A 20723-nucleotide genomic window follows, 5' to 3' on the forward strand; every position below is an offset into this window, starting at 1 on the left:
TTAGTTATTTTTAGTTTCTAGAAATGCCCCAGAAAAATGTGCAGTGCTTTTAAATGCACAAAAAATGTTTCATTTCCTAGTTGGAACTGCTGGAAGTACGTCGACAACAAGAGGAGGAGGAGAGGAAGAGACAGCCACCCACTCCAGAGCCAAGCCCAAAGGTTGCGGAGGATGCAGACTCCCAGCAGCAATGGTAAGCTCAGGCTGTGGGTAGCTGGTTTGAGAACTTTACACTGTTCCTTCAGACAGAAGAATTCTCAGGCTGAAGATGCATTGTAAAAATGTCTGGAGTCTGGAGGCTGCATGGTTTGGTAGTGTGACCCTTTTAAGGAGACTTGGTGGATGTAGTTAATGGGGACAGGACCTTTCGCAGGCATCTCAATTTGCTACCAAGCTGGATTTTTCCTCATGATGCAGTGTTACAACTGCTGAGGTGTACCTGGCCCTACAGTAAGAATGCTGGTTTTACATCCCCTGTGTTATGAATTACCTTTTCTGAACAATCTCTGCTTTCCTCTATAATGAGCATCAGTTGCAGATAGATTTCAAGCGATGTCTATGGAATATTAACATTTATAAAACTATTTATGTGATAGGAGTAGACTTATTTGTAAGGTAGCTGTCAGGAAAGTCTGTTTTGATCTTGCTTAACATGGGACTTACTCAGTTGGACCTTAGGATTTTAAGAACTTGCTTGAATTTCTGAGATGTGCAATGTTTGGTGGGAAAGTCTCATTTTGGTGAAAAAGACAGGTGACCTTTAAGAACTTAATACAGTTTATTTTCTTCTTCCTCTCTCCCAACAGGGATGGAACAAAAGGAGAACAGGTTTCCCAGAACGGATTGCCATCAGACCAGGAATCTCCACGGGTTAGTTACCGCTCCCAAACCTACCAAAACTACAAAAACTTTATTAGCAGACGGACAGCCAATGACCGATCGTGGTCTGGACTGTGACATACAGAATCATTTGCAGCAAAAGACACCTTTTTTCAGTATGGTTGACTGGTACTGGTTTAATCTTTTGGCTTCAGATTTCCCTGCTGCTTTTCTCTTCCTTCCCATCAGTTGACTTTTATTTAATTAGCAGTCCCTTGGAGATATATTTGCTTCACTTTACTCCTTGTTTATTTGAATCTACCCACTGACACTCAGTTGCTTTAAGGTGACACATTTACTTCATGTTATTTACTGTGAGTTTTTCATGTCGCTAATAGTATTAAGATTTTCCAGCTAAATCGTCCTCTATATGAGTAATTGAGATTTAATGAGCTTACATCATAAGGAAGAAGAGAACTAGAATCTGACAGGTATGACGCATCGAGTTATACTAACAGGTTTCAGCACGACAGCATTATTAAATCAGCTGCATTAGCAAGCCAGTTATTTACAAGGCCAAAGATAATACATGCAAGTGAGCTCCACAGTAAAGGCTGGGAGGGAGGGGAGAGTTGTGACTATCGACAAATAAAAGCCTTAAGGTTAGTTGTATGACATTCCATGCAGAATGGACTCATTGACTACAGATGAAAATAAACGTGAAATAAAACATTAAACACTAGTGTTTAGATTTATCTTGATATTTAGTCCCTATTAAGAGTTGTAATCTTGCTGAATATCTGTTTTGAGGCCCCATTTTGCCATGGTCCTGCCCAATTTACACTGCAGCAATTCAGTTTCCTGACATTGGAGAAACAGTGGTATAAATGTGGTAGGGTGTGGACCCTTACAGGAGAGGCTGTGATGCTTTTCTTTAAAAATGAAATAAAATATATTGGTATAAGGTCCCATCTCTTTATTTTATGTAGATGCAGGCTGAATGGTCCATACCTTGTTTGTTCCTTCTTGATAGGGGATATCCCTGTGGAGTCAGGATGCATGCCAATAATCTCAATACACAGCCATAAAAATACCAGTTAATATGTATATATAGGTAAAGCAACACAGTAGTTGAAAACTGGCTTTTACCTCTCCATTGCCTTCCTGTAAAGCCTACTTGCTTCAATTAATGCTTTGAGTGATGAGAAAAATGGCACTTCTCTTTCTTATGTTTCTGAACCTCACTCTCTGAGGTCGTATTAAGTGCAGGAAAGGCTCCTGGCAGGTTCAGATCGGTGGATATTAGAGCTTTTACCAGCACTGCAGAGGAAATGCGGGTCCCCATTGGGTACTCTGGGGGGAAATGCCTTCAGCATAAGCTTATCTTTCAAATAGCCCATCCCAGACACTTCTGTGTGTCAATGCTGTAGGTTACTAAGCAGTTCTGCCTTTCTCTTTCTTTAAATAAAGCCTTTTGATTAGTCTTTAATGTTAAATTATGTAGTGAGCTGTCTGTTGTACATTCTGATGTTTCTAAAATTATATAGAGTTGTAGCAAGGAATGTGAGGTGGCCTGCAAGTATGTCCCAGATCATCATCATCTTGTTGGTTACCACAGCCTTACATACCACCCATGTGCTTCTTTTTTTTAAAATTTATTTTATGATACATAATGCATTGCCATGTTAATCTTCGCCATCGTCACTTCAGTCTTTCATGAGAGCTTTTCAGCTCAGTTCATCAAATCTTGTGTTGCAATACATCAGATGTACACAGCTGTGTTATTTCTGCTTTGAGGCGCAAGATCTGCTGCTGTTGATCAGAGTTTTGACTTCTGACAACCAGCTGAGTGGTGCAACTGAATTGTTCTCTATTGGCTGAGCTTCTGAAGTGAGAAAGGTGATTGAAAGGATGTGCTTCAGTAATTGTACTTTTGCTGTAACTTGTCTTTCCACTTCATGATGCATGTTTTTTTCTTTTGTCAGGATAACAACATATAGCTTCTTAATGCTTTTAAAAATTACATATAAATTTATGCAGATGATCTGGTGACTGTCTACACCAGAGCTGGCTCTCTGTGCATGTAAGTGTATGTCAGTCTCAGAGCAGCATAGCTGTAGCTTCAGACTCCACCATCTGGGAAGCCTTCAGATGTATTCTGGCTAAAAAGTAGTAAAAGTAATTTACATAGATAGACTTTCTTACTTGTATTAGTGCATTGTATATAAAAATTACACTTCCATTATTAAGAAAAATTATTAAGTCATCGATTAAGGTAATAATTTTAGTCACTAGAAGTGTAAGTTTTCACCTATTTATTATAGCCTGTGGTTCTGGCTTAAAATGTTAAAATGGTACTTAGGCCAGAACAATATCCAGGCTGTCATCTATTTGCATTTGAAATAGGCAAATACATTTCTATTATTTACACTTCAGTGCAGAGACTTGAGTTGATGAACTAAGTATAAGTTGCTTCAAGCACTTTGAAAATCAGAGGGATGTCTCCAGTCATTGTCACCAGCTGTCTTATTGCATGTTATAGTCCTGATTTAAATATCTCAAGAGTAGTTGTTAGCCACTAAAGCACTTGCATCTAACCTCTCAGTCACGATTAAGGAAACTCTGTATGTGTTAATTGTTTTGTTGTAACAGTACAGTTTGCTATTAATGTTTGTCCTCCATTGCGTTGTCTCTGCATGCCCAATGCATGTTTCCATTAAAGTTTGTTTAGCTCCTGTTTTTTCTCTATTTTCATGACACGTTCTTCACATAGCTGTTTATGATTCGGATTTATTTTGCTTGTTTTCTGTTAATTGTAGATAACACATGAAAAGGAAATAAAACCTGAAAGAGCATCAGAAAAGCTTTTTATAGCCCTTTTACAATCAGTAATCAAAATTTTCAGTAGAAGTTACAGGTCTGGTCATGCAAATAAAGTTGGCAGTTTTCTTTTAAAACCAGAGGGTTGCAGTTTGCAGCACTGAATTGCATGTTATTTCCCATAGAAACACCTTAAGTAGCTGTGCAGTGGCTGCTGGTTAGAAACTGGTCTGGTTTACTTCAAATTAGTGGCTCTAGGTACCCCAAAATCAGTAATACTGTCACATCTTGCCAGCATTGCTACAGAAAACATGCTACTTTCAGCATTGGTTTAGCTAACAGGTGGTTCAGGGTAGTTTATATCAGTTGTTGAGATAAGTTACTGTGGTCTGTGTAATTCTTTCTTGCTGGTCACAAAGGCTTCATGTATGTCAGAGAGGCATCCAGCCAGCTGAAACAGAGGCTGAAGTTCAGTAACTGTTGTTGGTCAAGATGATTTCCAAAGGCTGTTCTTTCTCTCAAGCATGGTCTGCTGGCTGGTGGTGGTTGATTAATTGAGCTGTCATTGGTGAATCACAGGGTCTTGATTTCACTACCTGTGTTATAGGGGCTGTGCTGGCAGCGTTTGTGTTATCTTTAGTCTCATCTATTTATTTATCTTCTCCCCCCTTTAATGCAACATTTTTGTTAATACTTTGAGATTTGGAGATAAATAGTGAGGTTTGATGGCTTGGATTTATCCCAGTTGTGAAGGAGCAGTGTCATTCATTTTTACTTCCACTGGATAACAGCACAGGGTAGTTGTTTCCTCTTATAAACTAGGCTGTAAGCTACCTGTCTGTAGGGACAGAGTAAAATAGATGTTACTGAAGTGGAATGTGAGCTGTGATTCTTTCCTGGTTTCAGTGGTGTAGTGTCTGTATTCTGGAGATGTAGATTGCTTAAAGGCAGCTAACCAATCCTTCCCATATTCCTAGCAAGCTGACACTTAGCTCTTCCCGGGTCAACATACGAGGTACAAAGGTGTGAGGTACAATAACGTATACTTGGCAGGTATAAGAAGTTCTAGCAAATGGTGGCAAAATTTAGTTTGTTGCATAATAATTTGGCTGCTTTTGAATTGTTCAGGCCATATGCAGAAGTGGGAATGTCTAATTATTGTGCGATTCACAAATACCTGCTTGTCTGCATAAAAACAGTCCAGAATGTTTGTAATCTACTAGAGCATTAGCAGCACTAAGCTTTAGTAACTTGCTAATAATAATAATAATACACACTGGTTGTGTAAGTCCTAAGCTGCTACCAATGGCTCTACATGTCAAAGTAAAGGTATAAGAAAAAAAAACAAAACTGGGACCAAGCTGCATTTCAAAAGCTTATAGCCATTAGGATTCCAATTTAAATGATTTTTGGATGAATGGCTCCTGAAGACGTCGACAGCTTGACCAGTCAGAGCTGCTGGAAACATGGCTGCTCTCTAGGCTATCTCGATCACAGTGCGACAGGCAACGCGATCAACAAAGCAAGTGATGGGCAAGGCCTTGGTTCTGTCTTTGTTTGGGGGTAAATAGCTGTGTGATGGTGTGTGACTGTGGTGGTTTTCAGTTCCTTTAACAAAAATCCAATCCACCTAATAACAAAAGTCTGAAAAAGACCTTGATAAATTGACACATGACCTCATTTCCCTTGTCTTTAAGATCCAATATCCTAACTGGGATGGTGGAGATGAAATGCATGGTGTAATCTTTCTAATTTCTGCATGTTTTGATTTTGTTGTGTCACTAGGGGAATGGGGAAAGCGGGAAAGGAGCTTTTACAGAAACAAATAAATTGCATAAATTTTTGTAAATGCTCCTGGGCAATTATGACATATTTTTCTGTTGACTTATAGTTAATATATTTTCTAGACTTTTACTACCCCAGTAATGCCATAAATATTTTTAAGGTGGCTGATGTGTATAACTTGTACTGTTCCTCTAGGTTTGCAGAAAGTGTGATTGTTACTGTTCCAAACATTTGAGTACTTAGCAACAGAATTGAATGCTCTCATTTTAGGAATAACAATATATGAAAGAATATTAATTGACCAGCAGAGCAAAGCACAGTAAAATTCACACTGATGTTTAGCTGCTCTTATTTTCCTTTGTCTCTACCTGTAAAATGGGTACTAATTCATTCATACCTTCTAATTTCCTTGGCCTTCTGTGTCTCCATGGAGTGTGAGAAAGATCTTATTGGCCTGTGTCATTCTTCAGGCTAAGTTTATACACAGCCACGTTGTGCAGGGAAACAGATTAACTGCGAGATACCTCCATGTTGTGAGGCTTCTAGCTGAACTTTTTTTCCACTGTTCTAGGTGGCAGAAACTGCAGAAACAAATGAAATGGTCAATGGAGCTGCAGAACAGAGGACAAGTTCGAAAGAGACTAGTCCTGTTCCTTCCCCAACGGCAGACCGCAAAGCCAAGACTGCCGTTCAGGCCCAGACTGCTGCTACCCTGCCTGCCAAAACACAAGAGATCCCTTCAGCTCAGATGGAGGGCTTCTTACATCGTAAACACGAGTGGGAGACACACAGCAAGAAAGCCTCCAGCAGGTAAAGTACTCAGTGCTTAATACAGATAGTTAACATTTGAGCTCACCAAGATGTAAGACAGCAAATGTCATCCCTGCTGCTATTGTCTTCTCACAGCTCCTAGAGACCTTCCAGGGTTATGCTCCTGTTGCTGTAGGAGCTATGTATGCATGGTTGAGGGGTATATTTAGTGAAGTTGCAATCTCAAGATACATGGTAGAAAATGCAGCGTTTGCCATATTTGGAAGGTGGAAAACTGAGGCATCAAGATACCATGACTTTCCCACTTCACATGATGAATTTGGGGCAGTAGTGGGATTTGATTCCAGATCTCTCAAGTTGTACGTTACTACAAGAAAAGAAAAACACGTAGGTGTGAGAATAGAAACGTCCATATTCTTCTGACATTTTCTTCTTGCACATTATCACTTTCCACCTACTCTGTAATCTGTTCAGAAGAGAAAAGCGGGTAAAGATGATTTTGTATGCTTTAATTGATTCCATTCCTAACAACTTGGTCCTGCAGTTGTGAAATTTCTGTCTGTGCTGGAAAAGGAGAGTGAGGCCCCTAATGACCTGAGAAAGCTCTTGAAACCAGTTTTATGACTTGGCTGACAAGGAAAATGTTGACTAGCAAGTGGTGAGCTACACCAACAACTGAGGGATTTGGTAGGAGCCAAAGTATTCAGCAGAGCTGAATTCTGCAGATCACAAATGAGTACAGTACTACCATGATTTTTGTTCAGCTGGAGCTGTTCACACTAGAGAATTACCCTAGATATCTAGGGACTCTTGGTTCTAGTAATCATTGATTTTTATAGCTGTATTGGAGGGTGAGGTGGATGTATTTGTAACAATCAAGGGTTTATTGTGCAATCCTTTCCTTAGCTTGCAGCACAATGAGAATTCCTTCTACAATAAAGTGTAGTCATTAAAAGGTCAATCAATTTTCTCCCAAGTATGCAAACCTCCTAGTCTGCCAAACAATCCTCCCACTGTTAGGACATGCTTACGTGCCATCAAAGGGAGCTCTGGAAATCTCTGTTCCATTTCGCTCCCAGTCAGTAGTTTTGTCTTGAAGCCATGCTTTCATGAGAGGTTTTGCCATCTGCAGCTTACAGGGCAGTGTATGCTGTATTCACATCCTCAGACTGAACTAGTCTCCATTACCTTATGGAAATAATTGTGTTTGCATTCTCCAGTTCTGCCAGTAAAAGCATTAGATTTATAAATACTTTTCTTGTTTTCTGTGTCTTGAAGATCATGGCATAATGTGTACTGTGTGATAAACAACCAAGAGATGGGCTTCTACAAGGATTCAAAAGCTGCTGCTTCGGGCATCCCATACCACAATGAGATTCCTGTCAGCTTGAGAGACGCAGTCTGTGAAGTAGCGGTCGATTATAAAAAGAAAAAGCATGTGTTCAAGCTAAGGTAAACCCTTGAAGCATCTTGCCATTGCTTGAGGTTGTGGTGGGGATGTTCGCTGTGTGAATTCGTGGGAGGGATAATTATTAGCTGCATATCTCCTTTTCTGAACAAGCTCTTCACAACACTGAATCATGAGATATGTATCAAAGGTAGCAAGCACAAAACAGTATCAAAATAATCTGTGCCCTTTTTTTAAATCTGGGACAAGATTACACATCTCCCTAAAGTTAGGAGCCTGCAGTTGAAAATGCTGGCTGCTCCCTCCCCAGTACTGTATCTTGAGTCACCACCACAGTAGTTACGACAGCAGAGCAGCTGCGGAATTTAGCTGGGCTTCTACAATAACCATGAACACTCGGGGTGTTGCCTGTGATTTCTGTCTTTTTTAAAGTATTGAGTAAATTTCTATGCTGTCTTTTTGTAAAAGATCAGCCTGAAGGAGCAAGTACTGACAAAGCAGTCAGCTGCTGAAGATGGCAAGCTCTGTAGTGCGCCCTGACATACTGCAAGAGCTTCATGATCATAAGCCTGTTGGGGTGTTTTTGTGCACGTGTAGATGTTGCAACTGTCCCATGCAGTCCCGTATGTCCTGGCCTGATTATGAACTGTAGCTAAACCAGCGGGACTTGAAGCAATGTGACTACTGCTAAGCTAAATTTGTGGTGGTGGTTTTCTTCACAGATTGACTGATGGCAACGAATACCTCTTCCAAGCCAAAGATGATGTAAGTTGTTTTTTCTCGTTGTTTATTGCTGATGTGATATCTCTGTTGTTATACAAAAGGAGAAAAGTAGCTGCTGAGAGCTTGGGAACACTTTAATTTCCTGGTCTGCAGTCCTGTGAATACATGTGCCTAGTGTGTAGATTCAGAAGCTGCCAGTGGCACGAGCAGGGCAGCAGGGCTTTTCAGATACAGCTATTAGTAGACATCTGCAGGTGTGTAACCAGAGGAATGCCAGGTGATGAGTTAGGACCATGTTTCCTTTATTTCCCACTCCTGTCCATTCCCCTTCCACAATCTTGAGAGAATTAGAGAGGGCATGTTACGCACAGATTGTAACAGCTTTCTGCCTTTGGGGCTTCTTGAAGGAGGAGATGAACACGTGGATTCAGGCCATCACATCAGCTATCTCTTCTGATAAAATTGAAGTGTCCCCGACCACCCAGAGCACTCCAGCCTCCAGCCGTGCCCAGACCCTGCCTGCCAGCGTCACAATAACCAGCGAGTCCAGCCCTGGCAAGCGGGAGAAAGACAAAGAGAAAGACAAAGAGAAAAGATTCAGCCTTTTTGGTAAGAAGAAGTGAACTCCATCTCCACACACTGCACTTCTCTGACCGTTCCAGTGGAATTCCAGCATGCGAGCTCAGAACCAATACGTTACTCTCTGTGCCTCATGTTCCTCAATGTGATTGACATTTTTTTATTTATAGAGCATTTTCAAATAAAAAGCCAACAAAAAAAGAATATAAAGTTACAAACGTATGAGGTGCATTGGGCAGCTTCTGTAGGAAAGGGAGGACCAGGTTTTGGGGGTTTGTTTTTGTTTTGTTGTTTTTTTTTTAAATGAAGTTAATGTAGATTAGATCTTAATATTTAAACTGTTCCTCAATTTTGTGAGGCTGTCTTGGAAAATAACCCACTCCTAGTGCTATTGGTATGCAAGGCAGCGGTGCTTTCGAATCTACTGTGCACATCAAAAACCAATGTACAAATTTTCAAAAACGTTCACTTCCTTTTAAGGTTGTTATGCTGAGTCTTGACTAGTAGAGCCTCCCATTACAATTCTAACATTTATTAAAATGGTAGTGTATGATCTTTGCTGTAACAGAGTGCAGGTATGCATTAACTTACAGACAAACCATTTATATCCTGGCATTGGTTATTAACACAACCTGAAGCTTTTCTGCATCAAGTACGACAGATAAGAATGTTGGTGTACAAGGTGGATTAGCAGGCTGATACAGTTTTAAATAATCTGTAATTTCAAATTTTTTTTCGCTGAAATACATTATATTGTATGTTTCAGATAATTCTAGTACAAAGTATAATAAGACTAGATGTATAATAAACCCTTTAAAATCATCAATAAGTGTAAAAGTGGAACTGAAGCATTTACTGGAAAAGTAATGTTACTCAAATGGTTACTTGCTTGTCAGCTGCAGCACTGTGTGTTATAATTTTGCTACATTACCTTGCTATTTGATACATAGTGTGCATTTCTCTGTCACTGTAACTATTGTAATGAAAAATTTTCATCTTACTGCACAATCAAAAGTTACATTTAATAGGAATGAACTTTCAATGACTGGGCCTGTAGTCAAGAGTAGTACTGGAACTGGCTTTCAGTTGTATTGAACTGTACCTCTAGACTTTTACCCTATCTGTTAAATATATGCTATGTCATTAAATGCTTTTAAAACTAAATATGCTGGTTAAGTTCCTTATTTCATTTCTGACGATGTTAAATCATAATTTTGAAAAAGGATCAAAATAAAGTTATTTTAAAACGTCATCTCTCCTGTGCACTGAAACAAATGCCTTCAAATGTAATTCCATTTTTTTGTGCAAAAGCTCATGCTGAAACAGTTGTTTTCTCTCTTTCTGCTTTTCTTTATCTTCCTTTTCCTTTCCCCTCCCGCCTGCCCTCCCTTTCACACTGCTCCCCAAACTAAGTGCTAGAGAATAAAACTTGTAAAATATTTTGACAAAGATGTTTTTTGTGAGAAATAAATCCAGCAGAATCAGTAAAGTAAGCATAGGCACAGGCGAGGGCAACTGAGCAAGTTACCTGAATGTCTTATCCGATTGAGGTAAATATCCATGCACTAGTTTGCAGGAAAAGAACATTATTTCAAGTAATCTTAGTTCTCCAGCTTTCTACCTACCCTTTGCTCAAGTGCTTAAGTCTTCAGTAAATTGGGCAATAATTGAACTTTATCATTTACTGAGGACTGGTTGTGCTGCCCAGCTTGATTTCACTGGGATTTTTAATGTCAGTTTTTGTTAAACATCTCACTTAAGGTACTCACTATTGCAGTTTTGTGCTGACAGGCATTTAATGCGGCCAAGGTGAATGCGAATCTCACTGTTTCCTTGACCTTGTCAGCATTTCTAAGCTTGGCATGATTTCAGTTTTCTTTAATTTGGATGCCATCTAGGGAACCATCTGAAAGGAATAGCTCCAAGAAGCCCTAATAGGCATTAGAAGTTTTAAACTTGTTGAAATGTAAGGAACCTGGGGGTTAATTTTTTGAGATTATTAAAATACACTCAAACATAATTTTAGATGAAAGCGGATAAAATGCAGACTGATGTATTTCCAAGACAGTTTCTTGAACACGTGACAAATACAGTATCTTAATTCTTTTCATGAGTATACTGTGTTTTCTGGGGTTTTCTTGTTTCTGAAGTTTTGGGTTGTTAGACAATGGAATATTCATGCACATGAGTTTTTACTCCTGTAATATTAATTGGCCCACTCTAGTTATTAGTAAAAAGTAGGAAAACACCACTGGTCTTGTAAATGTAAAATTTAATACAAGGTAAGAAGCTTGGCTTTAACATTAGAAGAGAATATTAAAAATTATTCTTAGCTGATTAAGTTATAAAATGTTCATGCTTTGCCATTTATGTCACTTCAATTAAGCTTTTGCAATGAGGAATTTAACAGATGGATCTTCACTACTTGTTGTGTGTAATCCTGTAGTGTCTTGGCTGAACGTGCTTTCAGAATTGTTTTTCTTGTTTTGTCTTGCTTCTTACCACAAGTTGCTCCTGAAAACTACCTGAATAAAAATTCTTTCTGCTTAGGAACTGATTTCAAGTTGCTGGGGAGCAAGAGTGAATTCTAGTAAGCCTGTTTTCTCATTTGGACTGTAAGGGTGAAGTTTCTGTGCAGAGAGAATTGGTGGGTCAGGAGGAAACAGAAGGGAGAAGGAATGGAGGAATCTCTTGGGTAGATGAAACATTATATTCCTGCTGGTTACCACTGAAGAGTGAGGATTTGTTAGTACAGTTTAGCACTGTGCTCCAGTTTGTTGTTTTTTTTTGTCAGGAGGATTTGTAAGCTTATTTATATTCCAGTTGGTTTTGTTTCCTCTGGTGATACATTGCAAAAGTAATACAGAATTTAAGCACTAAAATTTTCAAATTTAATTAAAGCCAACCACTTTTCAGCTACATTGCTATCATTGTTATGAAAAAGAGAAATTATCTTCTGGTCAGGTCAGTCTGCCTTCCCTTTTTTACTCTTGGCGGGAGCCCCATGTTGCATTCTCAGCTGAAAAGGTATTGAAGAGCTGCACCTGAAGGGTCCTTTCCATGTCCTGGTGAAGTAAGTAGAATAAAGGAAAACAAACGAAACTCATTAACCATAGGAATTAAGCATGTGTTGGGTGGCAGGGTTTTTTTTTCAGATTTATGCAAATAATCTGCTAATCCATCTGTTCTGCTCAGAGAGTATGTTCTATTGCAGGGTTGTACTCTGTATAATGAAGAGTAATAGTGAAATGTATTATTATTTTCTGTTTCTGTGAAATACTGTTTGAGACTTAAAATGGGCAGGGTCTTTAAGGAATATACTTTTGTAATAAATAACTTGCAGGTGTGATGCAGGTTAGCTTTTTAGTGGCTATTTTGTTTTTTTCTACCTTGGTGGCTGAATAAATAACAAACAGAAAAGCAAGTTGAAACAAACATTAGTCCTTTCCATTAAAAAAAAAAAAAAATCTCAGTAAATCAGACTGTGCTAAATGACTGACTATAATGATTAAATTACTGGGAAAAGCAGAATTCAGCTCTCTGACACTACAGCTCTACCTGTGAATGGAACAATCGATGCCACATTCTGACAACAGGAGGAACAGGAGCTCTCAGCCAGCAGAAGTGAAAGAGAAATTCAGCTTGCTTTTCCATGTCCTGGTATCAAGAAGGTATGCTTTGAGGTCAAGCAGAACAAAACCCAGGTAAGAAAGCACTGTGTTCTCAACGTGTCTGGGTTTGAATTGTCCCCACAGTTACGAGTGTGCAGGGCCTGGCTGAGAAGTTGGTATTCAATGTTTTTAGACTCTGATCTGGTTTATTCCTTCTGAATGTAATTTATCCCCTGTTGACAAGTATTTTTCTCTAGCCTTGTGACAATTTAATGAATATTCTGGTTCTGGTAGATTGTTTTGTTGGGTTGTTTTTTTGGTTGTGTTTTTGTTTCAGAGGATTTTAAGCAAGACTAAAGTACAAATAAGGCGAAGCATAAAACAAACCCACAGTGCAGTACTGTAAAGGCTGCAGTACACAGGGCAGATAGTGAGAATCGAGAGAAATATATTTCAACACATAGCAATGAAATGCAGTAAGCACAGGAGTTTGAGGGGTTGCTTCTAATGCAGCTTGTACCCGTTGTTGCTGTGCATTTTAACAACGGCTGAGTGGGGCTGAGATGTCTTGCAACATGTGCTAATGTTATCGGAGCCAACCGAGATGAGCTGCGTGTCACTCGGTGTCACCAAGGCAGTGGGGTGGCTTCAGTGAGCCCACGTGGGTGCATCTGCAGTCTGTCGTAATGCAGCGTGTGCCACGGCACACCCAGAGCCTGTGCCTTCTGGTCACCGCACTTCCGGCAGAGCCAGCACTAGGACACCTAGAATGGTCTGCTTTGTATGACAAGCAAAGTATGTAAAGTGTGACATGAAGGGTTTGGTGTATACGAGTGTATTTCTTAAGGAATCCTGCCTTGCTTCTTGAGCTCAGCATCCCGATGAACTTGGTTATTGGGAATGCCAAATCTACAATGCAGTTTCATTGCACATGTTGTTCTGTTTGAAGCACTATTTACTTCTTGTATTACTTACATTAATTTTACCTGTTACATGAGATGCTGTGGTGGTTCATTATGTTATAGTGGTGGAAATAACCTGGGCCTTACATTAATTTTGTCACTATTTTCTTATTAATACTGCTATTTTGTTACTCCCACACCTAGCTGAGAAAAAAAATCTCCCTTGTTCACAAAGCACCCCCATTACCCATGAGGGTTCAGTCTATCCAGATTGATTCTTAGCTGTGACAGATCTAGAACCGCCTGAGCAATCAAATATTATTTGTGCCCTCCAGAGAATAACATCTTGGATGAAAGTTAACTTGGAAAAGTCAGGTTTTAAAGCAGTTACAGAAACCTGTGGTAAGATCCAGACACATCTCAGAGGAGTTGCCATAGGAAGGAAGCTGAGTCAAGTGTGGCAGGCAGGATACTGAGAAGTGAGGAACAGCACCAGCCTGGCTGTGACACAAAAAATGAGAGAAGCTCCCGTGGGAAGGTCAAGATCTTAGCAGGAGTGAGCACAGGAGGCCAAGACAGATGTTTTTTATTGACCTGCTGTACATGGCTGTTCTGGATTGCACTTGGACATGCAGCAAAACAAATGTATTATGGCTGGCCAGAAAGGCTTTCTCTCCAGGCTAGGATGTGAAAGAACGGCATGTCTGATCATTTAGAAGTGGGCGTGCTTTGCATTTGAGGATGGAAAAGACTTGATTTTAACGTTTTTTTTCCCCCTAGCACTATTTCTGGCCAGATCATAGCATTTCACCTATGCAAATCGGTATTTGTGCCCACAAGGAGTAAGAGCTTAGAGCCAATTCCTCTCCTATTGTTTTGGTTTTAAGTTGTAAGATCGCTGAGAGGCATCAGTCAGGATTGGATTCACATAATGCCAGACAACAAATTAACAGAACTAGAACACAGTTCCTGCTTCTGATCCCTCCCCCCAGGTTCTTGGGGAGTTTATATAATTTAAACAATTATTTATCATTCAAACAAGAGGGACCAGTTTTGAAGTACCAATTAATATGCCATCTCTGCACATCTGCTGTACATTCATCCATAAAAATACGAGTTATATGTTGTGTAGCAAAGATCTAGGACTTAACAGATGTTTCTGGGAGGGAAAATCTTTGTTGTTAATCACAGCTCTTGGATATGCATGGGTTGGGGTTCATTTGAGAGGTTTTGGCATCTCCTGTACAAGTTTCTGTCTCAAGAATTGCATTCAGTTAGATTTAAACCCAGTTATTAACACTAAAACGAAAACGTGGAAGTACCAGTGAAGCGATATTTCTGTTGTACTGACGATGAACAGTAGGCTGCAGTATTGAGGAACGAATTTAGCGACATGACTGCTTCTCTCCTAATAGGAAAGTAATAATGCCTTTCTTTTTGATTGGAAAAAAATGCCACAAAAACTCGCCATGAAAGGTAATTCAATCACAAAAAAAACCCACAAAACCCCAAACCAAAACAAAAAACTCCTTGAGAGTACAAATTACAGGAAAAACAAGTGAAACTGCTTGTAGTCCCACGTGTTTACTTACCAGGTTTTTCTTTAGGGTTTTTTTTGGGGGTGTTGGTTCATGTCTAGTGTACTTCATTGCTACAATAATGATAACGATTTATAACAAATATTTTTTTTCCAAAAATGAGGATATACTTTAAGTGAAACAATGCCTACTGTTTTAATGTTTCAATATGAATTTGAAGCATCTTACATAGCTTTTGAAAACATTCAAATGACATGCAGAACTGATGTTAACATGAGTAAATACCCGCATTAAAAGTCTTTGCAACTGTATTCCTCAAGGATCACTGGAAGAGAAGGTGTTTCTATACAGGTGAGCCGTATTCCCAAAGGGAAACGAACTTGAGACAAAGGACTTGCCCCAGCAGATTTTAAACCACCGAGATGAGTGCACAGGTGTTAATATATGTGCTGTTTCCTGTGCTCCGTTACCATTGCTTTTGGAAAGGGCTTGTGCAGGAATGGGTTGCGTGCTTGGCAGCAACAAGCAATGATCCTGCTGGCTGTGTATCCTGGTGTGTGGCTGTTAAGAACTGGCAGGCTAGAAACTGGGCAAACAGCCGAGTGCAAAGGACAGACTGCGAAGAACGGATGGGCTTATTTTGTTCTGTCTCCATTTTTCTAAATTACTGTGGGATTTCGTATACCGCTGCGAAGGGGGAAAGCAGAAAGAATGGTTTTACCGTGCGAATTCGCTCGTGACCTGTGCGGGAAGCCGCGGCAGCGCTTGGGGGAAGGATACGGGTGAACCTGTGCTCAGCGCTTCACGCTCTTCGTCAGCTCCCGGGGGGAAACACACGCCGGACGGACGGAAAGCGCAGCGCGGGGGCTGCCCGCCCGGAGCCCGCCCCGAGCCCGCCCGGAGCCCCCGCGGCCGCCTCGGGAAGGGCTGGCGGAGCCGCCGGCGGCCGTTGGGCGGCGCGCGCCGCGGCCGTTGGGCAGCGCCGGCTCCCGCCGTCGCCACAGCAACCTCCCGGCGCGTGGCCGCGGGGCACCCCGGGAGTTGTAGTCGCCCGCCCGACGGCGGGGCGGGCGGGCGGCCCCGCCGGAACTCGCCTCCCCAGCAGGCGCCGCGGCGGCGGGCGGGCGGGGCCGGTTTCCCCGGGCGGCGGCCGGGCCGGCTCTGGCGCGCCGGGGCTGTGCGGCAGCCGTGTCCCTGCCGCAGCCTCCGCCCCCGGGGCGCGCCGCAAAGGGGCAGCTTGTGGCGGGGGAGCCGCGGCTCGGCCCCCGCGCCCGCCCCTCCAGACTGCACCCGGTGGGAGGGCGGACGTGCCTCCGCTCCTCGCACACGCCCGGGGCGCCGGCCCCCGCAGCGGGCAGCGGGAGCGCCCGGCCTTGAGGCGGGGGCGGAGGAGCCGCCCGCCTGCCCGCCCCGCTGGGGAGGTGGCCCCGGCGGCTGGCGGGCCGGGCTGAGGGCTGGGGGAGACGGTGTTCCCTCTGGAGGCTCGGGGGGCGGTGCCGGGTTTTACCCTGAGCTTTGCTCCCAGCGAGGCGCTCAATTGGTGATGGGCGGGCGGTACGGCCCGCGGGTTGCACTGCCCGCGTCCGCGGGAGCCTTGCCGAGGCGCTCCTGCGGATGGGTGCCAAGGCGCTGCGCCCCAGCTTGGGCACTGGACGTGAGGCGCGTTGTCTGGGGAAAGGCAGGGGGTCTAGCCGGGTAGTGGGTAGGTTGTTCTTCCATCTGGCGCTGTGCTCTTGTTAGCGAGCTTTGGGCTTGCTCCTCTGACCTCAGCACTCTCCTCCCTGTGGTTATGCCCGAGTTCTCGAGGGCAGGGCTTGGTCTCCTGTTGGGTGACGCTATGAAAGTGGTGGATGTTGTACCGCAAACAAAATGTAGCAATCGTGCTCGATTGATAAAGACAATACCAATTTTGCCGTAGAAAAAGCAGAAGAGAAGCAAGGAAACGTGTTCTTTGGGAATATCAATCCAAAGGATGACAGTAAATAAAATAAATAAATAAATAAGCCAAATACAAGCTCCCCCCCTACTTCATGGCAAATTGGCCTTGTTAACAACTGAAAAATGGGAACATAAAATTATTTTAATGACATAGTTGGTGTAGGCTCCAAAATGAGGAAGTTTTGCGTTGCTGGGAGGTAAAAGGAAAGATGGGATAATATTACCATATTGAAGCTGGATGTTTTAATTGTAGCCTCCCTTTCAATAGTATCTCGTATGAAGACTCAGAGCACTGGATCCTGCTGAAGAGGTTTAAAAGACCCCAGATCACTCAGGACTGCCGAAGCACGGATCCAAACAGTGCTCCCCACCCCTTATCAGAGTAGTCCCTTTGCATTTCTATAGTCATGCAACCTATAGTGAAAAAAACATGGAGTTTGCTGTTTTTTTTTCTTTTCCAGTTTTTACCCAAAGCTAGATATCTTGCAAAGAGGAGCACCCAGGAAGCTTGTTGCAGGAAGCCAAGAAGGTGCAATACAGGAGATGGAGCAGGAAGCCTTTGGCAGGTGGTGTTGACACAGAGAAGTTACTTTGCCTTCGGACAGATTAAAAAAAAACAAACAACAAACCACAACAAACCACAAACAGCAAACAAGCCACAACCCTGTCCGCTGCGTGTGTAGGTGTGTTTTTGTGCTCTCCCTTCTGCCCTAAGAAGTTGCCTGGGTCGTGCCTGGGCGGGGGAGCGGCAGCAGCAGGAGCAGCAGATTATGGTGGCAGCGCAGCAGCAGCAGCAGCAGCAGCCCTGATCCGCGAACGCGTTTCTCATTGAAGATCGTCGCTCGGAAGTGCCACCTGAAGCTCTGGCAGCGGGGCAGGCACCGCTAACGTTTCCAAGGGGGAACCCGGCAGAGGGAAGGAGTTAAGGGAAGGAGGGGCAGCGCTCGGTTTTGTGCGTGCTGGTGGGGAGAGGGGATTGGTTATCATGGCGGATCGGACAGCTCCTAGATGCCAGCTCCGTCTGGAGTGGGTTTACGGGTACAGGGGTCACCAGTGCCGCAACAACCTGTACTACACGGCAGGCAAAGAGGTGGTTTACTTCGTGGCTGGAGTCGGCGTGGTCTATAACACCAGAGAGCACAGCCAGAAATTCTTCCTCGGGCACAACGATGATATTATCAGGTAAGGGGGCTGACTTGTCTGGTGGTGGGGTAGGGTGGGGTTTAAAGGGAAGGGAGGAGAATGTAGGGCTGGCAGAATACCCCCACCTTACTTCTTGCAGCTCAGCTTGTACCTGGCGTTTTTAAGCAGCTCGGATTTGTCAGAGTGAAAGCTGGGTTTCTAGATACGGTTGATTAATATTTTTGTAGCAAAGCTTAAAAATGTTGCAGTGGTAACAGAGAAGGTAAGTTTTTCCATTGCATTGCACCAAAAGCAATGCACTTTCAGTACAGAAATTCACTGAGAAGATCTTAGTGCAACAGTGCTGCAAAATCGTGAATCCAGCATCTTGATCTTTCCAGAGCTGGGACCCCAGCTTGCCAGTTCTGATGTATCATAGAAGGCAGGTGTAGCTTTTGTTACACTCAGCAAATCCCAGCACAAGAGTGCCATAAATCTGGCACGTAGGTCAAACTGATTAGTTTTACATAATCTGGAAAATTTCACTCAAAATCAAGTTTAGCTATTTGTACTCCAGCCAAAAAAAGCCAGTGCTGGTGCAAGATGGCTACAGAAGCACAGGTCTTGCTCTGGCCAATTTTTATTTTGTCTCTTTCTTTCAAACACTGTGTAAGAAGTGTGTCTAATTGTTGGTTTTGTCTTAAAGAAATATTAATTTTACTGCACCTTGCAAGATAACACAATAAAAATGTGGTTAAAGGGTTCAAGGTAGCTTTTTTTAAAAAAAATTCTGTCCGAAATACAGAAATTTACATCAGTAAAAGAGAAAATTAATATTGTCTCTACAACTTTATGACAGAATCTGAGCCTAGAATATCCTTATCAAAGGATGATGCCTGATAATGACACTCCTTTGAGCACAGCTAACTGCTGCCTTCCCTCTTCACCTAATTCAGCATGAATGAAGTGTTCTCTTGGTGATGTGAAACCAGAATAGTCCCAGGTGACTCATGGTGCAGTAGTACTGTGGAAATATCTGCTGAAGTCAGAGTTTTGACACAAAATCACGTAGTTGTCATGTACTCATTCTGGAGCCTTGTTTACAGAAAGCTGTCCTCTTTTCCCAGTGAGAGCTTTTGGCTGCTGTGTATCCTGGTAGCATTCTTCTCCTTCTCTTTGTAATGTATTAAAGCAGTAGCATTTCAATAAATGTGGTGGATGTGCATAAAAGTTTATTCTGGTTTCTAAGGTATGTCAGTTCCAAAAGCCTGTTTAGATAGATAGTTGGCTGCTCAGATCCTTCAGAGGAGAATAAGTGTTTTAGATGCAGTATATAAAATTGAAGTTTTCCTTGTTGTATGGATGTAAATCTCTCTGTGGAGTATGAAGTGTAATCCATGTAGAGAGCTGCTTATTTCTGAGCTGATGTTTGATTTCTCATTAAATACTAGAAATATAATTTGTCAATAACCAATTACGTATCTACATATATCCCACTGGTTTTTGTTGGACAGTGATGTTTTTGTGGGTTTTCTTTTTCTTTTTTTTTCTTTTTTTTTTTTTTATATTCCCTCAGCTGCAGAAAAATGCCCTGATTATTATACTTGACTAAACCTCCCTCCCAAAACGAATTGTATTTTGCAACAACTTTCAGCCCTTTTTTTTTTAAAGCCATCTCATATGAGGAGGCTGCTTTTGGCAGTGACACATTTAGAACGTACAATGAGAACAGAAAGAATCTGAATGTCTGGTATTTGTACTTTGGCAGTGCCTGTGCCTGTTCTTCTCTTTAAAGAAAACCAAGAACCACCTGTTCAAATTAACAGGTGCTTTGTGGGACTCGCTAGATGTCCAACCATGCTTTGAAAAGATGAGTTTTGTTTCTGATCTGCAAAAAGATCAGAATTCTGTAGGATTACAGCAAAAAAATGAAACATTTGGGCCCAGAAAGCATGAGCAGGACCCAAATGATAGTTAATTTCAGCTTTTAGTGGCCAAGAAAAGTTGTTGTCACATAGGGTTGAAGAAAGTAGCGAATCTCCAAAATGCTGCCAGAATATCTTGTTGTTTGCACTTGGTAATGGTTGCCTCCTTTGCCACTGCTGCACTTTGCAGTCTTTATTGATGTAATTTCTCATCACTGTAAGTACTTTTAAGTAGATGGTTCTTTGTGTGATTATCATTGATATTCCTAATAAATGCAGAAATCTAAATTTTCATATTATAGGCTTCGCAGCTGTCAACCAGTTGAGACAAATCGGATGAACGGACTTACCCAGTTTTTCAAGTTTTTTTGGTATTTACTTGTCTGAGTCCAGCTCCTAAACAGCAGTACATACATTTGCAGTCCAACAGATTGCAATTTCTAAAGCAATTTGAAATGTGATTTAAGGAAATAAAATTTGCAGATTTTGGAAAATACTGTGAAATCATAAAGCCTGGAAGGCCTTGAAGTGGGAAGATCATCTGCTTTCTGAGGGTTGCTCTTAGCTTCTTCTGTGTTGAAAGGTCTCAGAGAGTACTATTTTGTGGGAGAAAAAAATAAAATTCTATGATTGAAAGGCTTGAGAACCTGTGCATTACCTTGAAGTGTTTATGAAAATAATGAAAGTGGATATTTGTCCTTGAAGAAAAGGTCAGATGTTTAAAAGAGTATGTTTAATGTGTTTTCAAAATTTTAATTTTCCCATTTCTTGCTTTGTATCAG

The 20723-nt window shown here is 41.8% G+C and overlaps 2 protein-coding genes and 1 long non-coding RNA gene across 8 annotated transcripts in view; 2 read left to right on the forward strand and 1 right to left on the reverse strand.

Annotated features, from left to right (window-relative positions):
- Positions 1–10157, forward strand: part of SPTBN1 (spectrin beta, non-erythrocytic 1) — a 130840-nt gene extending 120683 nt beyond the window's left edge. For all 5 annotated transcript variants that reach the window (XM_051615810.1, XM_051615812.1, XM_051615809.1 and 2 more), the window contains 6 exons: positions 81–193; positions 807–870; positions 5996–6234; positions 7474–7647; positions 8326–8368; positions 8734–10157. In XM_051615810.1, the coding sequence (XP_051471770.1) occupies positions 81–193; positions 807–870; positions 5996–6234; positions 7474–7647; positions 8326–8368; positions 8734–8949 (849 nt within the window). In that variant the 3' untranslated portion in view covers positions 8950–10157. The remainder of the gene's footprint in view (positions 1–80; positions 194–806; positions 871–5995; positions 6235–7473; positions 7648–8325; positions 8369–8733) is intronic.
- Positions 10158–11160: 1003 nt separating this feature from the next.
- LOC127383232 (uncharacterized) lies at positions 11161–15950 on the reverse strand. Its single transcript, XR_007889139.1, has 2 exons — positions 15678–15950; positions 11161–11970 (listed from the first exon to the last, which is right to left on the reverse strand). It is a non-coding gene; the product is annotated as an uncharacterized LOC127383232 (long non-coding RNA).
- A 1848-nt stretch (positions 15951–17798) lies between these two features.
- Positions 17799–20723, forward strand: part of EML6 (EMAP like 6) — a 114872-nt gene continuing 111947 nt past the window's right edge. For both annotated transcript variants that reach the window (XM_051616062.1, XM_051616064.1), the window contains exon 1: positions 17799–18076. In XM_051616062.1, the coding sequence (XP_051472022.1) occupies positions 17880–18076 (197 nt within the window). In that variant the 5' untranslated portion in view covers positions 17799–17879. The remainder of the gene's footprint in view (positions 18077–20723) is intronic.

This window comes from Apus apus, chromosome 3, assembly GCF_020740795.1.
Source record: "Apus apus isolate bApuApu2 chromosome 3, bApuApu2.pri.cur, whole genome shotgun sequence".
Lineage (NCBI taxonomy): Eukaryota > Metazoa > Chordata > Aves > Apodiformes > Apodidae > Apus > Apus apus.